Here is a 25,747-nt window from a genome sequence, read left to right on the forward strand (position 1 = left end):
TTTAAACAAATAATACTTCATATTAGTACATTTAGAACTATTTGAATGCAGAAAATCATGAGAATACATGGCTAAAAACAGAACTAAACCAGAATACAAGGGTTTAAATACGCGGGTACAAAATGGAGGACATGAATTTGCAGATTGGGTAAAATGACCTACGAAATATCTAAAAGAAGAAGAACAACCAAAAAAAGACAAATAAACAAATTAAACTACCCTAAAAAAAAGTCATGGCAAGCAAAGAAAAAGTAAAAAATCAAAAACAATTCATACATCCTAAAAATATGAACCTGTTTTACCTTCGTAAAAGAGGGAAAAACTACAGAGGCACAACATATAATATAACTTCACATTACGTTCAACTGGGTCACATTGAATCTGCAATACATAAGCTGGTATATAATCTTGTAAAACGTTAAAAAGGCATCACTGATAAAAATACTGTCACAATAGAGTGAAACTCTGTGGTGTTACTCTGGTCGCCATACTGTCAAAATAACAAACTGCACAGGATGAGGAAATGAAGTGGAGCAAGAGCGTGACTTCACCCCTTTATTGCCTTGCAAATCTCTCTGTGTCAAAAACACACAGCCCTTTGCCCGGACATATCAGTAGAGAGCTGGCCTGGATCCTCTTCTGACAGCTGATGGTATGTAAAACACATAGAAATGCAACTAACAGATGTGTTTTCATTAGCTGAACAAAAACATCTCTTGTGCTTTTTTAGATATAGCTACTTGTCCACAGGTGTTTGTATGTATGGTCGCTTTTTTGTGATGAATATGCAGCAGCCCTGCTTCTGAAAAGCAGGAAATGAAAGTACAGACTGAACATGACCGGGGTTGCTTCACTTTGTGGTGATGGTAAACAGCTCCAGTAAAACCAATGAGACTTTGATTGAGGCAACTGGTTGTTAATGAGTAACTGAGTTGAGGTGCAACCTTTAGCAAGCATTTGTTCAGCTCAAGCTGTGAGTCACAGGAATAAGAAGAAGCACCCTGAAGATCCCTGGCTTTGTTTATCATACAGGCTGGACTGCAGTTCAACTTTTTTTGCTTGATTGAATTTGTATGAAGCTGAGTTTGGTCAGTTTGGATTAAAAGACAGAGGTACTATGGTATGTATTGACCTTATTTTACACAAATGTTTAGCTGAGGTTTTATTTCAATTAATATTCTTAAAATTTAAATCGATCTTGTTTTTCATCCTGGCGTAATTGAACATTTTTATGATCTAGAACGACTTCATGTGCAAAATTGTCTCAGATCCTGTTAAAATAAGATAGACATCAAAGTCTTTCCTGTAAAACATAATAGCCGGAAGAGAAACTAGGTCAATAGAAGTGACGAGTGAAGCTTCTCTATATTTGGCTGAGACTTTCAGTTTCCATTAAATGTTTAACCCAACCAAAACTGAAAACATTTCCACCGCTATGTCCCATAGGCTGAAACGAACCCTCAGCCGCCCGCCACGGGCTCCTCTGGTACATTTGACCAGGTCCAGAGCCAGGTCAATGAAGTTAAAGTTATACTGAAAGACAACATCAACAAAGTGCTGGAGAGGGGCGACAGATTAGACGATCTCATCGGCAAGACAGACGACCTCCAAGCATCTGTGAGTATTGGATAAAAATGATGAAGTGGATACTTGACCTTTTTATCACAATTGACAGATTTGAGTGTTTTAAGGGACAGAACAACTTATTGTATGATCCACGTGCCTTTTATTCTAATTGTATTCCAACATTGCGCTTTAGTTTAATTTTAGTACAAAATAGTTTAAGTCAGCCAAGAGTGTATACAAAACGAGACAAAACTTTTAAAGAGAGATTAGAATGCAAAAGCTTTAGAGTGAGTAGCTTACTGGTCATCATGAAAGGTTCTTAAAGAAGAAACCACTGGTGTTTTCATGTGCTTCTCAATTGCTTCATTAAATGTACATTTTAAACTTTAGATCTGGAGGAAACCCCCATAGTACTCACATCATCTGGCTATTTTGCTCTTTTAATAAGAAAAACATTCTTAATAAACTAAGTGCAAATGCTTCCTTGTATTAACCTAAAAATGCTTACCCTGGAAATCCTTTACATAAGCCATACAGAGCACAATTTCTTAAAAACTATTCACACTCCTTGAATATTTTCACATTTTGTATCATTAATACCACAAAATTCTATGTATTTCATTAGTATTTTATGCGATAGACCAACACAAAGAAGCACATAAGTGTAAAGTTGTGGAAAAAAGGATACATGGCTTTTACAAATAAACACCTGAAAAAAGTGGGTGCACATTTGTAATTAGCCCCCTTTTACTCTCATACCCTTAACTAAAATCCAGATTAACCAATAACCTTTATGTAATCTAGTTTCACGGTATAAAACAAAATTCTAGGCCTTGAACATCTTGGATTCATCATCTTATTAAAATGCAAAACAGTGTTTGAGCAAAATCTAACACTGGATAGCACCCTGAATGCGTCATGCCCGCTGTGAAACATGGTGAAGGCAGTGTCATGCTGTGGGCATGCTTTTCATTAACAGAAGCTGGTCGAAGTTTTTGGGTTGATGGATGTAGCTAAATGCAGGGCAATCCTGGAAGAATAGAGGTTACAATGACTCTAGACAAGTCAAGACCTAAATTGAAATTTAAAAAATCAGTAGCAAAACTTAAAAAAATTATGTTTACAGATGCTCTTCATTCAAGTGCTTCAGCTTCAGTACTTTGAAGTTTGTAATTATAAAGTGACAAAATGTGGAATAACTTCAAGAGATATGAATACTTTTGCAAGGCACTGCATCTAAAACTGTCATCTAAATGTGTCATAGGAAAGAATATATAGAATATCGCTAAAAAAGCAAACATGATCATATGACTGGCAGAGAGGACAAATGATGCAATAGAAAATAATTAGGGTATAAAAAGATGGAAGTCTTTAGAGAGAAATGGGTGTCAGAGAGTCACAAACATGTACAATCATACACAAATTGTGCTTTACCTTGGATAATGACAGGTAAATGTCATTCATGCATTCTTTTTCCAAAGTGAAATAATTAATGTATACAACAAAGGTTACAATGATTGTTTTTACTTACTAGCAGAAACAGAGGCTTTCATGCAGAACAAAGAGAAAAAAGAAAGAAAATATACAAGCATGGTGATGGCAGCATAATGGTGGAGGGTGGTTTCCCTGCCAGTGGTTCTGGCCTCAAATCCAAAACTAGATTGTTGAAGCTTGGACGCAGTTGGGTGTTTAAATAGGACAATCTGGTTTTAGAACGGATAAAGCAGGCTAACATTGAGTTTTTGAGATAGTTTTCCCAAAGGGGTTTGAAGTTTAACAGACCTTCATCAGTTTTACAGAGAGGAGTTATCGAATATCCAACCAGAATTACAACACATTCTTGTTGATGGCTACAAAAGGCGCAACTCTGTAAGAAAAACTTCAAATGAAGAATTAGCAATGGTGTGTGCACATTTCTGAGCCTATATGGGTTAGAAACAATCATCAACATGTTCTCCAAATTCTAGTTTTTAAAGATTACACCAGCTGTATGTTGTATAATCACTTCAACCTAATAAATGATCAGTTCAAATAAATCATTCAAAATCCAAAGTTAATGTGACATTGATGCTTATTACGAGTATGTAAACTTCTGAGCAAAACTGTATATCTGAAAATGTATTTTACAACTAATTGACACATAATACATTGTTACATTGCTGTAAAACTATCCACCTTATTCCTGGCGGTGTTGTCGTAGGATAGATTGTGGGTGCAACGTCTGGCCAGACAGCAGGGTTTGCTTTGATGGCTCGTCAAATGCAGTGAGCTGTATTATTTAGGCCACTTGTTTCGCAGTTCTGCTAAAATGTTTCTTTCTTCTGTCTGTTTTGATTATCACATGGTTACAAACATGTCCGTTGTTGCACTGTTCATGGCCTCACCTGCACCTTATCTTATGGCTGCAATAGTGTGTTGAACATGCACCTAGTGTGACCAGACATCAAAGAACCGAATACGGGACAACAAGGATGCTCATGAGGGACATTGTGGGACATATTACCAACATTATGATGATGTAATACATTTTAATCTAACAAAGATCTCACATTAAATTCATCAATTTCTGCTTTGTCTGTTAGTGCACAACAATGAAGTTTGAAAAAAACTTGACAAGCGTTGAACACGGGTAATCTGGGCTGCTGTCACCTTGTCTGTCTGACAGTCATCCCTGGGTTTGAATAAATAGGAGTCAATAGATCAGCAGACGGCTTTTTCAGCTGTGCATTTCTTGTGCAGCTTATCTTTTCCACTATATTCTGTATGGTCTACTGATGTAAGCTATACCAGACAATTCTTTTCTTGTTCTGTTTCATTTTACTAGCATGACAGGTTGGTTATGATGTGGGACACTACTGCGTATTTTGATTGACAGCTGATGCGGATCTGTGATGATGACTGCAGCTCTGCTTTCTTTACATTTCAGGATAGCTCCAGTCAAATAGTTTTTTGACTTATCACAATTTGACCCAGTCAAATGCGGGACATTGTTTCTGTTTGAGGGACACCGGGACAGGAGTGAAAAATGCAGCACAGTCCCGCACAAATCAGAATATCAGGTCACCCTACACGCGCCCAAAGTGAAATGAGATTCTTTCTGTGGTTGGCTGGCTCAGGTTCAAACAGTTACTAAGGACAAAGAATCAAATTGAAAGGCTCAACTGAAAAAACCCTGTATGTTAATTCATTCACTTTGTTAGCACAAAGCCCATTGAAGGAAAACACCCCAACTATGACTGATTAGCAGAGAAGAAATGTCTGCCTCTGAACATGATTATCATGATTTACGGCTGAATGCAGATCAGGTATGATTTTAGGTTTCAGAAATAACAAGTAACAAAGGTACTTCTGTTTCTAATACGCAACTCATCGATGCATGCAGAAAATAGTCAGAAACACAGTTCACTACTCCCAGCAGATTTAACAGCGTGGGAAATTATACTTCTCAACAAAGTTGAAGAAGCAGATAAATGTGCTATCTATGTAATCAGAGGCCATATATTTAGCTCAGCCTCTAAATCTTTAAGAGTGAAGGTACTGCTTTGAAGATGCCATCAGATTTAAGGTTAAAAGTTTTTAGTTTTGCAAAAATATGTTTTAATCTGTATTTGTTCTGCAAAAGACTGTTTACATGTTAGAATGCTGGTCCGGAAGTAACTCACATAATATTTTTTCATTGTAACCACTGTTTTACATGTTTATTAGAGGTGAATGTTGTAACGCAATGCATTAATCTTCAATAACTGAAATATTACATTTTAGTCGCAAAAATATACACTGCCAGGGTCTGGGCACAAAATCTCACCCACATATTGAGTTTAGACTTTAATTGTAAAATAAAACTAAAGTCATTAACCAAAAGAAAATAGATTCCAAAACCAATATGATAAATCGCCTTGGTAATCATCTCTGCTCAGTTACTATTTACCTCAGCACATAGGAAGGTTTTCTTGGGTTAATCCATTTGAAATAACTTCTATAGACAAAGAAATTTATCAGACTTTAAACAGTAGGATTTTCATTTAGTTTGAGTTCCAAATTAAACATTCGGACTTCCTCCAACGCACCAGTAATCATGGTGTCTTCATGTGAATCACAACTGAAAATCACGCCACCCAGTGGAAGCCTATCTTAACAGTGAATTTACATTTATATGTTGTGAAAATGCATTTTTCTCCAAATGATCATCTTTAGAATGTAAAAAAATAAAAAAAAACATGTATTTCTACAGTTCTCTAAACAACAGCCAGTAAGCTCCTCTGGAAAGTCATGAACCACCTCAAATGAACCATAGAGAAGAAACACCACATTTATCTGACAACCCAAATGAACCAGCTGTCCAATAGGACATAAAACACTGAAACATTTGTGGATGTTTTAAGGAGCTAATAGAGTGAAAACCTCTTAAAACTATACATGCACAAACTAATATCTACTGGAGTATAAACTCATTGGTGCGCTTCATGCCTGTACACATACAGTCTTGCAGTTATTCAGAAATAGAAATATGAATATCAGTATTTTAATGGTATTTCACCTGCACTGACTTAGCTTAAATTTATTGGTGTTTGGGTCGCTTCATGCTTATTTCATAATAAGAAGACTCTAATTTAGGTGGACCATAATTAGCTCTAAAGCCATCTTTTAATTTTACTAACATGTTTCTTTTAAGGTGATTAGGGTGATTGCAAGGAGGCCTTCCAACCTCAAGAAGGTGGAGCTCTTCACCAAATCATTAAAATACCAGTGGAATCATGCAGACTTTGAGTTGGTCTATCACATAAAATTCAAGACATCTTGAAGTTTGTTATACCAGTACAAAACGTGGAAAAGAAAGAGGTTTATATGTGTTTGCAAGGCTATTCAGGTTTCTTTTTTTGTAAAGATCAAAGTACTTCATCACAGCGGTTTCATAATTTGCTATTTTGCTTTTTAGGCCGACTCCTTCCAAAGAACGTCCACACGGGTCGCCCGGAAATACTGGTGGAAGAACATTAAAATGATGATCATAATTGGAGTAATTGGGCTGATTATTCTGATACTCATAATCCTCGCTTCCACTAAGGTCATTTAATTGACCACCACCCGTATCGGCTTCAGATTCAAACCTCTGAAGCTGAGGTGATCACCACCAGACAATCATTTGCACACATGAATGTGTTGTATATTTCAAAATGTTTATGTAAATTTAAACAGTATGTGATTTTTTCACTGAGGTCTCTGTGATGACGGCTGATGATATGAAGTCAACAATCAGAGATGCTGAGATTAAACCATTACACTCCACATGCAAAAATCACTTAATCCATGTTCAACAAACACAGACGAGGGCTAGTTTGTCGTTTTTATTTTGATCGCTTTAATGTCCAATACATCACGTGTATATAATGTATGTTTAGGGATGTCAAACTCTGTAAGAATATCTGTATCATTTGACTGATGAACACCATAAAGTAGGTAAACTGTGGTCTCGTCTCTTTGCTGCTGTATACATGTGTGATCCTCTCCAACCAAAACTACCATTTCAGTTAGGAATACATGAAGCCATTCACAAGCAGCCGCCGAGAACTTCAAACACAAACCAAGAAAGAATGAGGATGTGAAAAAAAAAACTCTGAAGCAATCTGAACGAATGCAAAAACACTGAAATACTTCGGTAAATATAGGAGAAATGTATTGTAGGTCAAAGCAGTCTTCATTAACTTTCAAAAACTAGCCATGTCTTTGCTGGATCATCTCTGTGGCCAACGCTTCACCAGCGCACTGCAGCCTTTTACCACTCTGAAGCCTGCGGGGAACAAACAGAAACAAGTCAGCTATAGATGAACGACCATCTGCACAATTACTAAAAGAAAGATAGGAATCCCCTGTTTTTAATGTCCTATATGATAAAAACAGTAAGATAACAAGCTGAGGACAATTATTTTAACAGTTTACATCTTTAAAAAATGTTTAAATTAAACTAGGGATCCTGAAGAAGAAGTCATAACCAAATTACTAAATGGAAAAAACTTTCAGATTGGTCAAAAATACACGTTATGAAGAGCATTACATGCAAATTTCTGGAATTGTAGTGACATTTTTACTTGAGTGTGTGTGTGTGTGTTGTTTTTTTGTTTTTTTTTTTAATCAATGGATATAAGAAGAAAATATGTTACAGGGAAATTAACAAAAGAGGAGTCTTTTCCATCGCTGTCAGTAAAACAAAACAAGAGCAATACATTTACACAAATTAAAGCACTTTATCCCCCAACACAGTAGAGTCCAAAAACGAACCAGGTTTAAGCTCATGGACTACTAGCTAAATAAAGAAACAAGCATTTTAAATACATATATTAACATTAGGAACTGGAAAATCCAGAGAATGCTGTATGTATCCTTTGGAAAGCAAATCGTTATTTATTCATATGTATAATCATTACTTGTGGGGGAGTAAGGGCCTGTAAAAAAACCACAATTACATGTGTAGATTTTAACTTTTTCCATTACATAACAGTTGCAGAGAAATTAAAAAGGAAATGGAAAGAAAGATGACAAAGCTGGACGTGTCCCTTATTGTTTAGATTAGAAATGCGGATACAGGATGTTGTAAGACCATACCAAATGGCAGCATTCGAGAGCGTATGCTTCTCATACCCGGTCCGCATTGAGCGGGCCCTGAGAGTATCTGGGAGTCAGCTCATGGCCTGCAAGGAAGCTCCGCTGGCAGGTACAAACAAGGTATGTCAGAGTTAGGACACAACACACTTCCTTTTCTGTTACCTTTGCACATCCTTAACTTTGGCATCCATTTACTGTAGTAGCAGTAGTTTACCTGTTAACTTTACGGTTTAAAAAAAAAACACAAGAGAAGGTGCAAAAAGAGGCAGCAGAAGACCGGCTGCTTTAAATAATCGCCACAAGAGCGAAGCCTCTATGTTACCACTACTGTAAAGCACTTGAGAAAAAGAAATTTACGGGTAAAAACTTACACAAATATTACAAAAACAAAGTTAAAAATCTAAATAAAGTATTAAAGTAAGAAGTATATTGTTAGTACTACATACCTGCTTGGAGGTGAGGGTTTTCCTCTTTAATACGGTTTGTAACTGTTGGTGTGACCAACACGTCGTGGTGACTTGCCATATCCACCAGACTGATCTGTAACAGCCACAGTTTATCCTCAAACCATGTCACCTTTAGCATAATAAAAAATAAATAAATATCTGACTGGCCCAGTGATACTCACTGTTGTAGTCAGTGTATCCATAATAATTGTTGTAACCAGAGTAATCATAGCCTCCATATCCACCATATCCTTGATTACCATAACCATAGTTTCCATAATTCCCATATCCCTGATTCCAGTAGTTACCATAACCCTGGTTCCAGTTTTGGTTGGGACCTGCAGATAAATAACACACACTATAGTATATCAGTATATGACAAAATGTATGCTTTTATGCCTGCCAGACTTTAAATATGAACTTTATTTTAAGCAGAAACATTAATGATCATTTGTTGTTGTTCTCTACTTATAATCTGTTGGATGGAAGAGGAAAAAAAAATTAGTGGGACAAAATATGGCTAGGTTTAAAAAAAATAACAGGGTATGAGATACCAAAACAAATACTCTATCTGGGGAATCTCGGACAATGCATACTGAGAGAGGATGAGTATCTCATAAAAGTGCTATCAGCAAGTAAAAAAACAATTACGAGATTATGGTACAGTGGAACCACTGACCTTGCAGCGGTGTGTGCACAGTGGAAGAACTATTTATTACGGAGAAAATGACACAAAAAAAAACGATAGAAGAGACAATTTGAGGAAAAAGCGAAAGATTATAGATCACAAGAAGAGGACACCACCATCAATACTGGACAATAAGGACATTGATGTAAGAATGTATAACTATGTATGTATGATGTGCCCCTAGAGTGTAACTGTTCAAAGAAAACTCAATAAAAAATAAGTTATAAAAAAAAGAAATAAATGATGGATCTTTGTGGGTTTAGGTTGAAGTGTTTGTTAGAAGATTTGCTGAAACCCTGGTTACCAGCAGAGAAGGCTGTTCTGCTGATATCAGTCACTGTCATAAAAAACTGTCTAAATGTCACCTGAATATCAGCGGTGATTAAACGGAGGCCACAAGCACGTAGGTGGACGTGTGCAAAACTCATTTTATGTCTTAATAAATGTTACTTTACTAAAATAGGGTCTGTTTTTAATTTCATGTGAAACATGAGCTAACCTTTTTTTACAAAACACTTTTAAAAAGACTGACAGGTATCATTTTAAGTACATAATTTTACAAAAATGTTTATGTTGTATTTACTTTCTTGCATTTTTGATTCCATTAACAATGACAATCATTTTTTTTTTTTTTTGCTGAATTGTTGTGATATCTGTCAACCACATCATTAGACAATTAAAGTGGAGAAAACGGACCACAGTATGTTATAAAACATGACATTCAGAAATACACTGTTCTTTAAGTGCAGAAAATTCCAGCAGCCCTAACTGATCATTCAAAAATGAATGATCAAAATTTATTTAGAGATATATCTGACCATTAGGAGACAACAGGATGAAGATTAAGAGGAAGAGGTTAAGGACCAATGAGCTTTTTTTTATCATCATTGGTGGAAGAAGTGTTAATATTTTAACTATTACAGTAAAGAACCCAGTAAAAACCCGCACCATTCCCTGAACTGACCACCAGATAGAGCCAGATGTAGCTCTATCTCACCTTCTCTCTGTTTTTATGAAATGATGGCTGTGAGGAACTCACCACCGCCTCTCCCTCGAGACCTGGAAGAGTATCCTCCACTGCCTCCCCAGTATTGCTGCTGCTGGTACTGCTCCTTGGACACGGCCACCTTTACTTCACACTGAAGGAGCCAATCAGACTGATTTATTATATATTTTAATGTCACTATTAAATATACAGGGGTTGGACAATGAAACTGAAGCACCTGATTTTAGACCACAATAATTTATTAGTATGGCTTTTGCGGCCAATACAGCATCAATTCATCTTGTGAATGACATAAACAAGTCCTGCACAGTGGTCAGAGGGATTTTAAGCCATTCTTCTTGCAGGATAGTGACCAGGTCACTATGTGATACTGGTGGAGGAAAACGTTTCCTGACTCGCTCCTCCAAAACACCCCAAAGTGGCTCAATAATATTTAGATCTGGTGACTGTGCAGGCCATGGGAGATGTTCAACTTCACTTTCATGTTCATCAAACCAATCTTTCACCAGTCTTGCTGTGTGTATTGGTGCATTGTCATCCTGATACACGGCACCGCCTTCAGGATACAATGTTTGAACCATTGGATGCACATGGTCCTCAAGAATGGTTCGGTAGTCCTTGGCAGTGACGTGCCCATCTAGCACAAGTATTGGACCAAGGGAATGCCATGATATGGCAGCCCAAACCATCACTGATCCACCCCCATGCTTCACTCTGGGCATGCAACAGTCTGGGTGGTACGGTTCTTTGGGGCTTCTCCACACCGTAACTCTCCCGGATGTAGGGAAAACAGTAAAGGTGGACTCATCAGAGAACAATACATGTTTCACATTGTCCACAGCCCAAGATTTGCACTCCTTGCACCATTGAAACTGACGTTTGGCATTGGCATGAGTGACCAAAGGTTTGGCTATAGCAGCCCGGCCGTGTATATTGACCCTGTGGAGCTCCTGACGGACAGTTCTGGTGGAAACAGGAGAGTTGAGGTGCACATTTAATTCTGCTGTGATTTGGGCAGCCGTGGTTTTATGTTTTTTGGATACAATCCGGGTTAGCACCCGAACATCCCTTTCAGACAGCTACCTCTTGCGTCCACAGTTAATCCTGTTGGATGTGGTTCGTCCTTCTTGGTGGTATGCTGACATTACCCTGGATACCGTGGCTCTTGATACATCACAAAGACTTGCTGTCTTGGTCACAGATGCACCAGCAAGACGTGCACCAACAATTTGTCCTCTTTTGAACTCTGGTACGTCACCCATAATGTTGTGTGCATTTCAATATTTTGAGCAAAACTGTGCTCTTACCCTGCTAATTGAACCTTCACACTCTGCTCTTACTGGTGCAATGTGCAATCAATGAAGACTGGCTACCAGGCTGGTTCAATTTAGCCATGAAACCTCCCACACTAAAATGACAGGTGTTTCAGTTTCATTGTCTAACCCCTGTATATATCTTGTTAAAAGGAAAAAGACAGATGGAACCTTGCTGAGCCCGATATTGTGGTACTTTTTCTCCATGATCATCTTCACTGGTTCATCCTCTTTGAAAGTAATGAAGCAGAAGCCCCTTCTTTTGTTTGTTTTGGTCTCCATGGGAAGTTCAATAGACTCCACCTGGTTATTTTACACAACGAATAGAACATTCAGTGGGTTTAAGAAAAATAAAAGTGTGACAATAATCCAGGACTACATTTGTAATGTAAACACATACCTCTCCAAAAGCCCCGAAATACTCTCTGACTTTGTCTTCAGGAGTGTCTGGGGACAGCCCACCTACAAAGATCTTCTTTACAGGCTCTTTGCTCTTCATGGCCTTTGCTTTTTTGGGATCAATCACTTTCCCATTGAGTTTATGCTCCTTCTGTGAGGTAACCTTCATAGAAAGGAAGCAATTAGAAACAAAGAAAGGAAAAGAAAAGAAAATATGTCCAAAAACAGCAAATATATTAGAATATTACTATGACAGAGCTATGGATGTGATATTGCCAAAAATAAATACAAAAGGTCACTGAACAACTCTGCAACTCTAAAGCAATACAAAAATGTTATAAACACGTTTCCATTAGGGCTGCAGCAAACACTTATTTTAGTAATCGAGTATTCTGACAATTAATCGAGTAATTGAAATAAAACATTGGCACACTACAAATTTTTCACTTAAACTTATTTTTTGAGTAAGAGAACTACATACAAGAGAGAATGCAAGTAAACAAATCATTTGATTCCTATCTTAAAGACAAAAATCAACATTATATTATGTAAATGCAATAACAAATAATATGTAATAACAAATAGTTCATAAAGTGTTTCTTGCATTTGCATTCTGGATTTTTTTAAGAGATTCCTTTTAAAAAGCATGATGTCACCCAGATAAAATAGGACCCCTGTATTGTACTTCCTGTATTTTTACTGTAAATAAAGCGGAGGAATCTAAAAAGAGGTGCTTAATAGGACATTTTTTTTTTACAGAACTTGAGCCGGGTGAAGCTAAAGCTATGCCACTAAAGGAGTTCTAGATAGAGCATATTTACAAAAAAAAGAGGTTTTTCATCTTAAATGCAAAATTTTTAAATTCTTTGTACAATTTTGGCTTAATTACTGCCCTACGTGGGCTGTTCTTTCAGCAAATGGCATGTTTTAGAGTTTGTGTACTCCAGTTAATGATTATTCGATTACCAAATTAGTTGACAATCACGATTAACCTGATTGTTTCAGCCCTACTTTCCAACGTGTAATATTTCCAATAATTCAATATTCTTGGCTTTTCTGATTATTCATTTGTTGAGCCAAAAATGAATACTAAAAGTCATGGCTGGATATGATGCACTAAACCTAGAATACTCCACGCAGTATGCATTACAAAGGTATAAGATGTGACACTCAGCGTACAGCATGCAGATTATTTGAAAAGTGGAACCTCCGCCAGCAGAGGAATACCTTCTCGACACTTTCTGGATCTTTGAAGAGCACAAAGCCGAAGCCCCGTGAACGGCCGGTCATTGGGTCCAGTTTTAACGTGCAGTCTACAACCTCCCCGAACTTTGAGAAGTAATCCTTCAGGTCCTTCTTGGTAGTGTCCCAGCTGAGGCCTCCAACAAACATCTTCCTGTTAACAAAACAATGTGTTGCTTTTAGTGCTGCACAATAAATTCATCGCAATATTAATAATAATTGCAATGCAATTGCAATAGACTGCTTGATTGCAATATTAAGTAGGAACATGTTTGTTAATGCAATAATTATAGTTGTCACAATGCTCAGCATCGGTATTGAATACATGTGATCCTGATATCACACAGCTCCCATTTCTATGCCTTATGGACTACTTTATGTTACCCTATAACAATGCCAATAAAATAAACTTTGTGGTTGTAATGGAACAAAATGTGAAAATGTTCAAGGTATATAAATACTTTAGCAAAGTACTGTATATAACTGCATATGTAATCAGCATACATTAGTCTTCAGTGTTGTTTTGATGATGGTTGTTGTGAATGGGGGTTAGGCAAATAAAAATGAACTGAAGAGACGAGTTTTACAGCAATAACTTTTGATCACATTGATAAATGTGATCACACATATCACTCAGTAGCAAAGCAAGTCCAACCACCAACCATAAAGCCAATCTATCGTCTGCGAAGCTGCATAAAAAACTCTCGGTTTAGGATTTCATTTAAAACGCAAAAATAACGCATTTTTGCTCCCGACACGTTTAGGTGCCAGCTAAAAAAGTTGGTCATTGGGATTCCAAGAAGGTGCCAAACTATGACATACAGCTTTATATTCTCATATATTATAAACATTAAATAAGAGTCCAGCCACCGTAAACATACCCTTCATCCTCCTCATTTTTACTGGCATCGATCTTCGATCCGTCGGCCTCTCCTCCCATCAGGCCACAGTCCCCAGAGCCAGACATGGGATCGTCACAGTTGGCATCCCCATCCTCCTCCATTCTCATCATGCTCGGGTCTTCACTGAATTCATAATCTTCCGACATGTCTCGCCTTTATACGTACCTGGTTCTAACTAAACTGCGCCAGAAACGGACCCGAAACAATCAAATTCGACCAGAAGCTAAGCTAACAGTGAAGCCGACAGCTAGAGGCTAGATAGGCAATTTATTTTTAAATGTGCTTAAAGAAAAAAGCTGACCCCTATCAGGCTGTCAGGCTTGGCTTGTAAACATTTAATCCGAACTAGAATAAAATAAGCGGAAACGTTTGAAAAGGATAAATAGAATCGTGATTAATTTAAAGCTTAATTTTGGAGTGTCGTTTTGTTTTCATCGCAGTTCCTCCTTCTTCTGCGTTTTCGAAACACATCAATAAACAAACTGAAATGGTGAGCGGCGCCATCTATCTTAGCGGAGTATTCAACTAAAACGTGTAATTATTCTTCAATTTACAAAATAAAAACTATAATATCAGGAACAAATAAGCAGTTAATATATAAGAGATACAGGGAATAATGTGAGGATGATAAAATAGGAGAAATACCAACTCTGAGTGATGAGTCTTCAGTTAGCACTCAGTGTTAGTTAGCATACCCTGTAGTTATTTTAAAGGATTTACTGGGAATCAAACAAATGCCTTTGAATGCTTTTTCATCTCAAAATGGCTTATGAAAGCATAAACCTATGGAACATAAACCTGAAAATATACAAAAATCACCTAAATATATTAAGATTTATTTACAGCTAACAAACTGTTCTTTAGTTTAGCCATTTTGCTGTGCTGAAATATTATTTAAATGGTGGAGGTCATGTTATTATTATTATTTTACAAAAAAACAACAACAACAACATAAAAAACAGTATAGTTCTAAGGAGTCCTTGGGAACAGTTCTACAATGCTAAAAGTCTCATCATGTTGTACAAATGTACCTGTACAATTACAGCATGTGCAAATACATCAACCAACAACATGCACTTCAGTAAAACAAAAGAGATACAGCAGGTACATATGCTTCGATGTATAAATGGGGGTAATTCCATCATGTTCTGTTGGATTTAAAACTACTACCTACACTCATATGGAATAAATTAGAATATGCATTTTGATGAACCTCATTTGTCAGATTAAAAGTAACTTTTTAAAATAACAACCTTTAAGCAGGCATTAACATACTCTTTATTAAGCCTACATTTATGTTTTAAAAATGCTTTTTTATTGGTCTAAGGTAATATCATAATCTTAAATGTCGTCATTTTATTTGCTGTGAGCGGAAATCATAATCATAATTAATAGAAATAGCATGAGACTAATTATTCTACATGTTTTACTTTGTGAATTGTGAATCTATCTATCTATCTATCTATCTATCTATCTATCTATCTATCTATCTATCTATCTATCTATCTATCTATCTTATAGGAACCATTTGTGGTTTTTGTTTTTTGGTGCTTGGTCATAGTTTATGTTTGTCTTATTTAGTTTTGATAATTCTGTTTGGTTTGGTGGCAGTGTTTGGGTTAAATGTGAATTGACATTCTGACCTATAATTTACTGTACCACTGGTGGCGGTGTGGGGGAAATCTATATAGGTGTCAGGGTTAGAGGGCATCAGGTGTTGGGGTGTGTGGAGCTCATACGGTTTTTTACCGCTCTCTGTTGCATATTTAACAAGGTTTTATTTTAACATTACTATTGATGTGAAGTTTGTCAAAATTGGTTTATTTATTCTTCAAATTAATTTTATTTAAACAAGTAATTTTTTTTCCTGACTTTCATTGCTACATAAGTTTTTTCATGTTACTCTTGTCAGTTGGTGGTTACCATAGCAACCAGTAACACTCAGCTCTTCCCCTTTTTCTGTTGCCGTCTGTTACTATGGGGCAGTAGCTGCTGGAGCTGCTAACCACCAACTTGTTTATTTGTCTCTTGTTAGAATAAATACAGAGGACCAGAATGTGTCTGTCGTGAAGTCAACCTGCTGGATCAGAACGAACAAGATGCTGCCATAAACCGCCACTCTGGATTTTGGATTTCATTCAATACTCAGCTTGTATTTAATAAATGGGAGCTTTCCCAAACTTAATAAATTGGACGCGCAACGGGAAAACTAGGAACAAGTCGGAAAAACCGTCAATTTCTGAGAAAATAGTGATTTTAATTTTTATTGCAAAAAATGTGCAGTTCTTTAAATGACAGTTTCGGAGGTTTTAAAATGGTAAATTTTATGTTTAAACTAGGCTTGTTTTCAGCCTAAAACTCAGCCAATAACAAAGAGACATGAAATATTTGAATTGTCTTTTGTGTGCTTTTATTACCAGCTTTGATACCAACAGACCTGGTGTGGTCCTAGCTAGGACTCACAGCGATGTAGAGCCTGTTAGCTTTCAGCTGCTGTGTGACCCGGAAGTTCTACCCCCTGTCGTCTGTGTTCCTGCCTTGCCTGCACCTGGCCTGGCCACGGACAGGCAGACGTATCTTTACTCAAAGATCAGGCCTTTCTGTTCCGATGAAGCGGAGGACATTACGTGCCCAGCACCACAAAGCACAACACAGAAGAGGATGATGGTGTGACACTGTGACAATGGCGTTTTGGCAATTTGTAATTATGTATAGAATTGTAAATAAAAATCACATTTGTGACATGATCAAAGTCAAGTTATTGCCCATTTCTCTTCTTGGGTCCATTAAAGTCAAGAGGTTTGCAGACATAAAATTTGATGGGTACAGATTAAATAGCTGCAGCACCAGCCTCTTCTAGATTAACACGTATTCAAAAGGTGTAAACTATTAGCACATAGCTCTATTCATACCTGCACACATAAAATGAAGACAGATAAACAATATTTCTGCATGCTACAATAATCTTTGGACATTTCATATTACATATTAAGAACACATCCATATTACCCTGATATTTTGGTAATTGATGTGAGATAGGATTTCAAACTGCCTGAGGCAGAACATTTTTTAAACTGGAACTTTAAGTGAGACTTATCTAAAAACAAGAGGAAATGAAACCCATCACCAGGATGCAGACATTAGGTTGCAGTCGAGATGCAATTTTCAGACATAAATAATATAAATAATACATTGTAATGCAGTGCTGTAAATTATCTTTACCTAGAAAAATACTGCTTTGAGTTTAGTGACAGAAGTCTGTTGCAGTCAGTTGGGGGAGGTGGCTTATTCAAAGTTATTCAAATTAGCAGCTTTTGTCACCGCCCTTCTTTCAGGGAGAGAAAACATTGAATCTTTCAAGGCTGATTTCTCAGAAAAGTAGTCTGGCGAGTGCAGACATTCAGATGGTCATATCTTCTTCAATTGTTTTTCGATTTCCACAAGTTTGACATCATAGGCAAGCTTAGACTCCACTCTTTCAGGATCTATAAATAACACAAAACGACCCCAGGTAGACTTGTTCCTGTTTTTGCCACGGCCAGTCACTTAGGGACATTACCTTATGAGCGCGTCAGGACCTGAATTCCCCGCACCCAGAAGCGACAAAAAAAATGGATGGATTTTGATAGTCGCTATACAAAGTAAAAAAAAAAAAAAAAAACGACCATTCGGATTAAAGGATATGCCACTTTATGAAGAGGACAACTCACCTGGAAAGGTTTGGCGCACGCCCACCTGCCTAGCTCATATGCATGACAAAACAAAGGATCTCTATTCACTCAACCACCCATCCCTGTCACCTCAAGTAAGATCGATGAAATAATAAGATATGAGGCACAATTACTATTCAAAACGTGTCTGGTGAGTACATTCATCCTTATTGAATACAAACATGACGCGTTGGACTGGCTTTATGATGCGTTACGGTGTTCGGCCTACGGCTAATGATTATGTAGTGGCTTTCAATCAGTCATATCTCAAAGTTTGAACATTCAACAGCTACCCACGTAAATGCGTTTGTGCCTCGTGGTATTTTTGGAATATTTGGCTGCGCGTAAAGACCGATAAAGCACAACACAGCCTGTTGTTTTTGTTGATTCACTGTCGGAAATGAGTGATATGAATGTTGAAATTGAGCCTACGGGCACGCAAAGTGAAAAAAGACAAAGACAACTTTCACTAAAGGGAGCTGCTCTTGCTTTTGAAAAGACACAGAAGGAAAGAAATGAAGTGTAAGTAAATTAAAGTCGAACATAATAGGGCTTTGGTCGTCAAATACAAATGTTTCTGAAGAATGCATGCAAAAGGTTCAACACACTGTGTGAAATTGCGTCCTCTCTTCACAATTCTTTGTTAAATGATTTTAAGTTGCCTGAAGATGAGCAGCAAAGGCAACATTACCTGGTTTCAAGAGAAAGGAACGGCAAATAATGAGTTTGTGAATAAAGTGCATATTTGGCTGAAAGAAAATGAAGTGGATGATGATGCCTGTGAAAATGTGCGTAATGAAGTTGCTGCTGATAACGTTCAAGCAGGGAAACACGATGATGAGGGTGATGAAGGTGTAAATCCTGAGGATAGTGTCTCAAATATTTCAAGTGTGCGTTTTAAACGCGGTAAAGCTCCCCAGCATATCCTCCGCTCGTAAACAAGCCCTGGCTGATCAAGCAGCTTTACTGGCGAAAGCTTTAAAAAGAAAACATGAATTGGAGGAACTGGAGTAGAGACATAGATTGGAAGCTGATAAAATACGACAACAAAAGTAACAGGTGGAAACAAAAGCGCAAATAGCTGCTGCTGCAACACGCCTTTCTGTGTTGGAAGGCAGTAGCGTTGGAGGAAAATCCAAATTAACGTCCAATGTGATGAACTCTTACAGCAGCAAAGCACTTAAGGAGCAAAAGTGCACTGAATTTAACCCACAAGCAAAAGAATTCGTGCCTAATGTCATTAAATATGACGATATGCCGAGCTTAACAGCGCCCTCAACATCTGCGCCAGATGTGAGACCTAAGGTTTTCAGCGATGTAAAATCACATGTACAGGATGAAGTGCAATACCGAAAACAGCCACGGGATGTCACTGTTCGGTCATGTTCAAAGTTGGATGGACTACCTTCTGTAAATGTTAACTTAAAGCCAAATACTGTTCCTATTCAGTCCACAGCTTTACAATCACAAGTAAAGCACAATGTACAAAAACAACAATTTAACAGTTCATCAGTTCCAGCTGATAATGTCATTTTATCTATTATGCAAAAACAGAATGAAATTACATCAATGCTTGTTCAGAAACAGTTAGCTACTCTTCCTAAGCATGAGATCCCAGTTTTTGATGGCAATCCATTGCAGTGTATGTCTTTCTTAAAAGCTTTTGAACATTGTGTGGAAGAAAAGACTAACAATTATCAGGATTGTTTATACTTTTTAGAGCAATACACCAGAGGGAAACCAAAAAAGCTTGTTAGGAGCTGCATGCATATGGCACCACAGCAGGGCTACCAGAGAGCAAAGCAACTTATAATGGAGCATTTTGGAAATGAACATCATATTGCTCCTGCATATATGGACAAAGTGTTTCCCCGGCCAGTAATAAAATCTGAAGATGTCGAAGCTTTGCAGGAATTTGCTTTGTTTTTGCGTGGATGCTGTATTGCAATGTCAGAAATCCAGCATATAGAGGAGTTGAATATTCCATCTTGTATGAGGGAAGTCATCATGAAGTGGCCTTATAAGCTCCATGAAAGATGGAGATTAGCAGCTTGTGAGCCTCAAGAGCGGCGAGGTTTCAGAGCTACATTTACTGATATGGTTAACTTCCTTGAGCGACAAATAAAGGTTCTGTCCCATCAATTGTTTGGAGACATCTCTGACATCAAGCCAAGCTCTTTAATGAGAAGAATACTTAAGAATAGAACACTTTCATTAGCCACTTTCATTACCAGCATGCTCATGGACCAGCTGAACCTACAAGGCACAAAGATTTATATTCTCCTGCGCACCATGGGTCAGGAGAAGCTGGTGCCAAGTTACTGTGTAAATGGACTGGAGATTTCTGAGCTGGGAGAAAACAATTTCATGGAGCTCCCAGAGGTTTACACGCAAGAAACCATTCCAGTTTCAAAGACCAAGATTCCACGTCAGCGAGATATTGAGAATTTGGAATATCTCAAAGCTATCAAGATCCCAGAATTAGATACTGATGTTGGTTCTTTTGATTGGGATGAATGCACCAAAACTCATGGAGCCATGGGAGATCATTAACAGCAAAAGTGATGGACCGTATGCTGTGAGGACCCTGTTAGGATGGGTCATAAACACGCCTTTAAGAAGTGGAAAGGGTGATCAGAGAAGCTGTCCAACTGTTTATATTAATCGAATCTCCATCATTAAACTAGAGGAGCTGTAGATGTCTCAATATAAGATGTAGTTCAATGAGAAGGCACTGGAAGAGGAGTACGAAATGTCAATTGAGGGCAAGAGGTTAATGGAAATAATGGAGCAATCAACTTGTATGAAAAATGGACATTATTGCTTGAACATGCCTTTTAATAAGGATGACATAATCATTCCCAATAACCGGTGTATTGTGGAGCAATGCATTCAAAGCCTCAAAAGAAAATTTGAGAAGAATAAGGCCTATAAGGAGGAATACACAGCATTTGTTACTGACTTTATTGACAAAGGCTATGCTGAAGTTGTTCCTCACGACCAATTGGTACCCAAGGATGGAGGTGTGTGTGGTACCTGCCCCATCATGGATCCTAACACCCGAGGAAGAGGACCTTGCGAGTGGTGTTTGATTGTGGGGCGAGCTATAAGGGCACCTCATTAAATAACCAGCTGCTGCAGGGGCCGGATTTAACCAATTCCCTTTTTGGTGTACTGACCCGATTCAGAAAGGAGAAAATTGCGCTGATGACAGACATCAAGGCTATGTTTCATCAGGTGAAGGTGTGGGAGAAACATTTGGAATTTCTCTGCTTCTTGGGGTGGCTGTCAGGAAACACCTCAGTCAGCCTAACTGAATATAGGATGACAGTCCACATCTTTGGTGATGTCTCATCACCAAGCTGTGCCAATTATGCTCTAAGAAAGACAGCAGCAAATCATACACACAGTTATAACAAGCAGGTGATTGACGCCATTTACAACGACTTTTATGTGGACGACTGCCTGATGTCTGTGGCCACAGAGCAGGAGGCAGTGCAGTTGGTGGCACACCTCATCAATCTGTGTTCAAAGGGATGATTTCAGTTGTTGAAATGGACAAGTAACAGCCGAGCAGTGTTGTTATCCATTCCTAAGGAAAAGCGCTCTAAACCAACGAAAGAGCTTCACCTAGAACAAGACAGTCTGCATGTGGAAAAAGCTTTGGGCCTCAGCTGGAGTGCAGAAAATGATACGTTCACCTTTGAGCTTGCAGTGGAAGGAAAACCTCACACCAGGCGTGGCGTTCTCTCAATGGTCAGTTCTATCTATGACCCACTGGAATTCCCGGAACCATACACTCTGCTAGCTGAGCTACTGCTGCAAGAAATGTGTAGACAAAATCTGTCCTGGGATGACCCCAGTCTATGTCACAATGTCACAAATTTGGTCTGCATGGCATCAGGATTTGGAAAAAATAGTAGAGTTTAAAGTGAAGCGGTGCATGTGGCCCAGCGGTTTTAAAGGACATCTACAGGCCCGGTTGCATCATTTTGCAGATGCCAGTGACCATGGATATGGTATGGTACAGTGTCTTACCTAAGGCTGCACGATGAAAGAGGAAACATGCACCTGGCATTCATGCTTGGAAAGGCTAGAGTGGCTCCATTAAAGCAGATGACAATTCCTCGTTTTGAACACACTGCTGCTGTTCTGGCTGTCAAGGTAGATAGGATGTTGCAGAAGGAGCTCTTTTTTTCAGCTGAATAGCTCATGCTTTTGGACAGACAGTCAGACAGTGCTGAGATGCATAAATAATAACACCAAACGATTTCACACCTTTGTTGCAAATAGAGTGGCTGCAATAAGAGAGTCTACAGATGTATTTCAGTGGAGGTACATCAACTCCAAGTCCAATCCAGCAGATGAAGCCTCTAGAGGTCTGACTGCAGAAAACTTCATGGCCTGTCAGAGGTGGATAAATGGCCCTGACTTTCTTAGAAGGCCAGAACAGGAGTGGTCAAAGCCTTTTGAATCTCAGCCTCTTTGTTCTGAGGACCCAGAGGTGAAGAGGGATGTCCTGGTAAATGCCACTGACACACAGCCAAAGGATTCCACCACCAGGCTCGTGCATTATTTTCAAGCTGGGCCAAACTTAAAACTTCTGTTGCTTGGTTGCTCAAGTTGAAGGACAATCTGCTGAGCTTAGGAAGACGAAAGAGTTGATGGCTGTTCTTCCCTCTACTGACTCTTCTAGAGCTTTGGAGTGGATTGAAGAGGAGATGAGAAAGAATAGAGCTGCGGTTTGCAAACTAACTCTTTCAGTAAAGGACATCTCCAGAGCAGAGACTGCCATCATCTGATACAGCCAACATGCAAGCTTTAGAGAAGAAATTAGAGATCTGCAGAGTGGAGCATTTGTTGTAAAGAAAACGAGTAATATCTACAGGCTTGATCCAGTATTACAGCAAGGTTTACTGAGAGTGGGTGGTAGGCTAAGTCATTCGGCCCTCAGGAATCTCAGGAACAGAAACATCCTGTTATCCTCTCTAAAGGCTAGCATGTATCCAAATTATACTGCAAGATTTACATCAGCAGCTGGGACATGCAGGAAGAAATCACATGCTTTCAGCCCACAGAGAAAGATACTGGATTACCAGTGCCAACTCAGTCTGCAGAAAAATATTATCAGAATGTATTGTGTGCAGACGCTACAGAGGACAACCAGCAGAGCAGAAAATGGCAGATAATGCCATCAGACGTCTTGTGTGCCGAAGAGGACCAGTACGTCAAATAAGATCTGACAATGGCACAAATTTTGTTGGTGCAGAGCGTGAACTGAGAGAGGCTTTGGCAGCATATAGATCATGCAAAAGTCCGCCAAACTCTACTGGCAAAGGAGATTGACTGGATTTTTAACACACCTGCCGCATCTCATCATGGAGGATTGTGGGAACGGCTCATCAGAATGGTTAGAAAGGTGTTATTTTCTGTCTTTCACAAACAGACCTTGGCTGATGAAAGTCTTCAGACGATTCTTTGTGAAGTAGAAGCCATCCTCAATGATTGTCCCATTACAAAGGTTTCAGATGATGCAAATGACTTGGAGGCTCTAACTCCAAATCACATTTTGCTGCTCAAAGGAAGACCTACTCTTGCTCCTGGTACCTTTCAAGAAAGTGATGTTTACCTCAGAAGACGTTGGAGGCAGATGCAGTACCTCTCAGACCTGTTCTGGAAAAGATGGACAAAGGAATATGTACCTTTGTTGCAGGAGAGGCAGACATGGACATCGTGGTTGTCGTGGATCACACCGCTCCTCATGGCTCCTGAATTCTGGGAAGAATTACAAATACAGGTCCTTCTCAAAATATTAGCATATTGTGATAAAGTTAATTATTTTCCATAATGTCATGATGAAAATTTAACTTTCATATATTTTAGATTCGTTGCACACTAACTGAAATATTTCAGGTCTTTTATTGTCTTAATACAGATGATTGTGGCATACAGCTCATGAAAACCCAAAATTCCTATCTCACAAAATTAGCATATTTCATCCGACCAATAAAAGAAAAGTGTTTTTAATACAAAAAACGTCAACCTTCAAATAATCATGTACAGTTATGCACTCAATACTTGGTCGGGAATCCTTTTGCAGAAATGACTGCTTCAATGCGGCGTGGCATGGAGGCAATCAGCCTGTGGCACTGCTGAGGTCTTATGGAGGCCCAGGATGCTTCGATAGCGGCCTTTAGCTCATCCAGAGTGTTGGGTCTTGAGTCTCTCAACGTTCTCTTCACAATATCCCACAGATTCTCTATGGGGTTCAGGTCAGGAGAGTTGGCAGGCCAATTGAGCACAGTAATACCATGGTCAGTAAACCATTTACCAGTGGTTTTGGCACTGTGAGCAGGTGCCAGGTCGTGCTGAAAAATGAAATCTTCATCTCCATAAAGCTTTTCAGCAGATGGAAGCATGAAGTGCTCCAAAATCTCCTGATAGCTAGCTGCATTGACCCTGCCCTTGATAAAACACAGTGGACCAACACCAGCAGCTGACACGGCACCCCAGACCATCACTGACTGTGGGTACTTGACACTGGACTTCTGGCATTTTGGCATTTCCTTCTCCCCAGTCTTCCTCCAGACTCTGGCACCTTGATGTCCGGATGACATGCAGAATTTGCTTTCATCCGAAAAAAGTACTTTGGACCACTGAGCAACAGTCCAGTGCTGCTTCTCTGTAGCCCAGGTCAGGCGCTTCTGCCGCTGTTTCTGGTTCAAAAGTAGCTTGACCTGGGGAATGCGGCACCTGTAGCCCATTTCCTGCACACGCCTGTGCACGGTGGCTCTGGATGTTTCTACTCCAGACTCAGTCCACTGCTTCCGCAGGTCCCCCAAGGTCTGGAATCGGCCCTTCTCCACAATCTTCCTCAGGGTCCGGTCACCTCTTCTCGTTGTGCAGCGTTTTCTGCCACACTTTTTCCTTCCCACAGACTTCCCACTGAGGTGCCTTGATACAGCACTCTGGGAACAGCCTATTCGTTCAGAAATGTCTTTCTGTGTCTTACCCTCTTGCTTGAGGGTGTCAATAGTGGCCTTCTGGACAGCAGTCAGGTCGGCAGTCTTACCCATGATTGGAGTTTTGAGTGATGAACCAGGCTGGGAGTTTTAAAGGCCTCAGGAATCTTTTGCAGGTGTTTAGAGTTAACTCGTTGATTCAGATGATTAGGTTCATAGCTCGTTTAGAGACCCTTTTAATGATATGCTAATTTTGTGAGATAGGAATTTTGGGTTTTCATGAGCTGTATGCCAAAATCTGTATTAAGACAATAAAAGACCTGAAATATTTCAGTTAGTGTGCAATGAATCTAAAATATATGAATGTTAAATTTTCATCATTACATTATGGAAAATAATGAACTTTATCACAATATGCTAATATTTTGAGAAGGACCTGTACATATCCAAATAAAAATGGACTGGCGCATGCCGTACAGATGAGGACGAAGACGGGCCAGTTAGAAAGGCCCATATCCAAAATCTTCCTCCTTCAAGTAGCCCTTTGAAGCAGGAGAAGAAAAGGGAAGATCTTTGTGACTATACACGTTTGTAGCTCATTTTTGGTGTTTGTTGAATTGTGCTGTTTACACAATTGGGGCCGGTGTATAGGAGCCATTTGTAGTTTTTTTTTTTTTTTTGGTGCTTGGTCATAGTTTAGGTTTGTCTTATTTAGTTTTGATAATTCTGTTTGGTTTGGTGGCAGTGTTTGGGTTAAATGTGAATTGACATTCTGACCTATAATTTACTGTACCACTGGTGGCGGTGTGGGGGAAATCTATATAGGTGTCAGGGTTAGAGGGCATCAGGTGTTGGGGTGTGTGGAGCTCATACGGTTTTTTACCGCTCTCTGTTGCATACTGATTTGGCTTCC

At 38.8% G+C, this 25,747-nt stretch overlaps 2 protein-coding genes across 6 annotated transcripts; one reads left to right on the top strand and one right to left on the bottom strand.

Annotated features, from left to right (window-relative positions):
- Positions 1-508: 508 nt before the first annotated feature.
- On the top strand, positions 509-7,033 carry si:ch73-234b20.5 (uncharacterized protein LOC449923 homolog). Its single transcript, XM_047372757.1, is given in 3 exon segments — positions 509-652; positions 1,447-1,617; positions 6,503-7,033. Coding segments are annotated over 3 exon segments (438 nt in total). The 5' UTR covers positions 509-523; the 3' UTR covers positions 6,641-7,033.
- Positions 6,897-14,627, bottom strand: LOC124872581 (heterogeneous nuclear ribonucleoprotein D0-like). 5 transcript variants are annotated; one of them, XR_007039325.1, is made up of 9 exons: positions 14,142-14,627; positions 13,246-13,414; positions 12,020-12,181; positions 11,791-11,922; positions 10,340-10,439; positions 8,795-8,950; positions 8,613-8,706; positions 8,167-8,268; positions 6,897-7,354 (listed from the first exon to the last, which is right to left on the bottom strand). XR_007039325.1 is itself a non-coding variant. In XM_047372754.1 (8 exons), the coding sequence occupies exons 1-7, from the start codon at positions 14,306-14,308 to the stop codon at positions 8,639-8,641; spliced, it is 954 nt and encodes a 317-aa protein (XP_047228710.1). In that variant the 5' UTR covers positions 14,309-14,627; the 3' UTR covers positions 6,897-7,354; positions 8,613-8,638. The 5 variants fall into 5 exon arrangements, 3 of the variants coding, with proteins under 3 accessions (XP_047228710.1, XP_047228711.1, XP_047228709.1); XR_007039324.1 differs by having other exon boundaries at positions 8,167-8,706; XM_047372754.1 differs by lacking the exon at positions 8,167-8,268.
- Positions 14,628-25,747: the final 11,120 nt, after the last annotated feature.

The sequence above is a fragment of the Girardinichthys multiradiatus genome, chromosome 8 (genome assembly GCF_021462225.1).
Source record: "Girardinichthys multiradiatus isolate DD_20200921_A chromosome 8, DD_fGirMul_XY1, whole genome shotgun sequence".
Classification (NCBI taxonomy): Eukaryota; Metazoa; Chordata; class Actinopteri; order Cyprinodontiformes; family Goodeidae; genus Girardinichthys; species Girardinichthys multiradiatus.

What these genes read in the sequence shown, in the direction of transcription:
- LOC124872581 (XM_047372754.1), bottom strand. Translation starts at nt 14,308, where the DNA reads ATGTCGGAAGATTATGAATTCAGTGAAGACCCGAGCATGATGAGAATG. An exon ending in ATCCAGAAAGTGTCGAGAAG is followed by an intron (nt 12,182 to 13,245) that starts GTATTCCTCTGC and finishes CTTTCTATGAAG; the next exon opens with GTTACCTCACAGAAGGAGCA. An exon ending in ATTTCGGGGCTTTTGGAGAG is followed by an intron (nt 11,923 to 12,019) that starts GTATGTGTTTAC and finishes TAAAATAACCAG; the next exon opens with GTGGAGTCTATTGAACTTCC.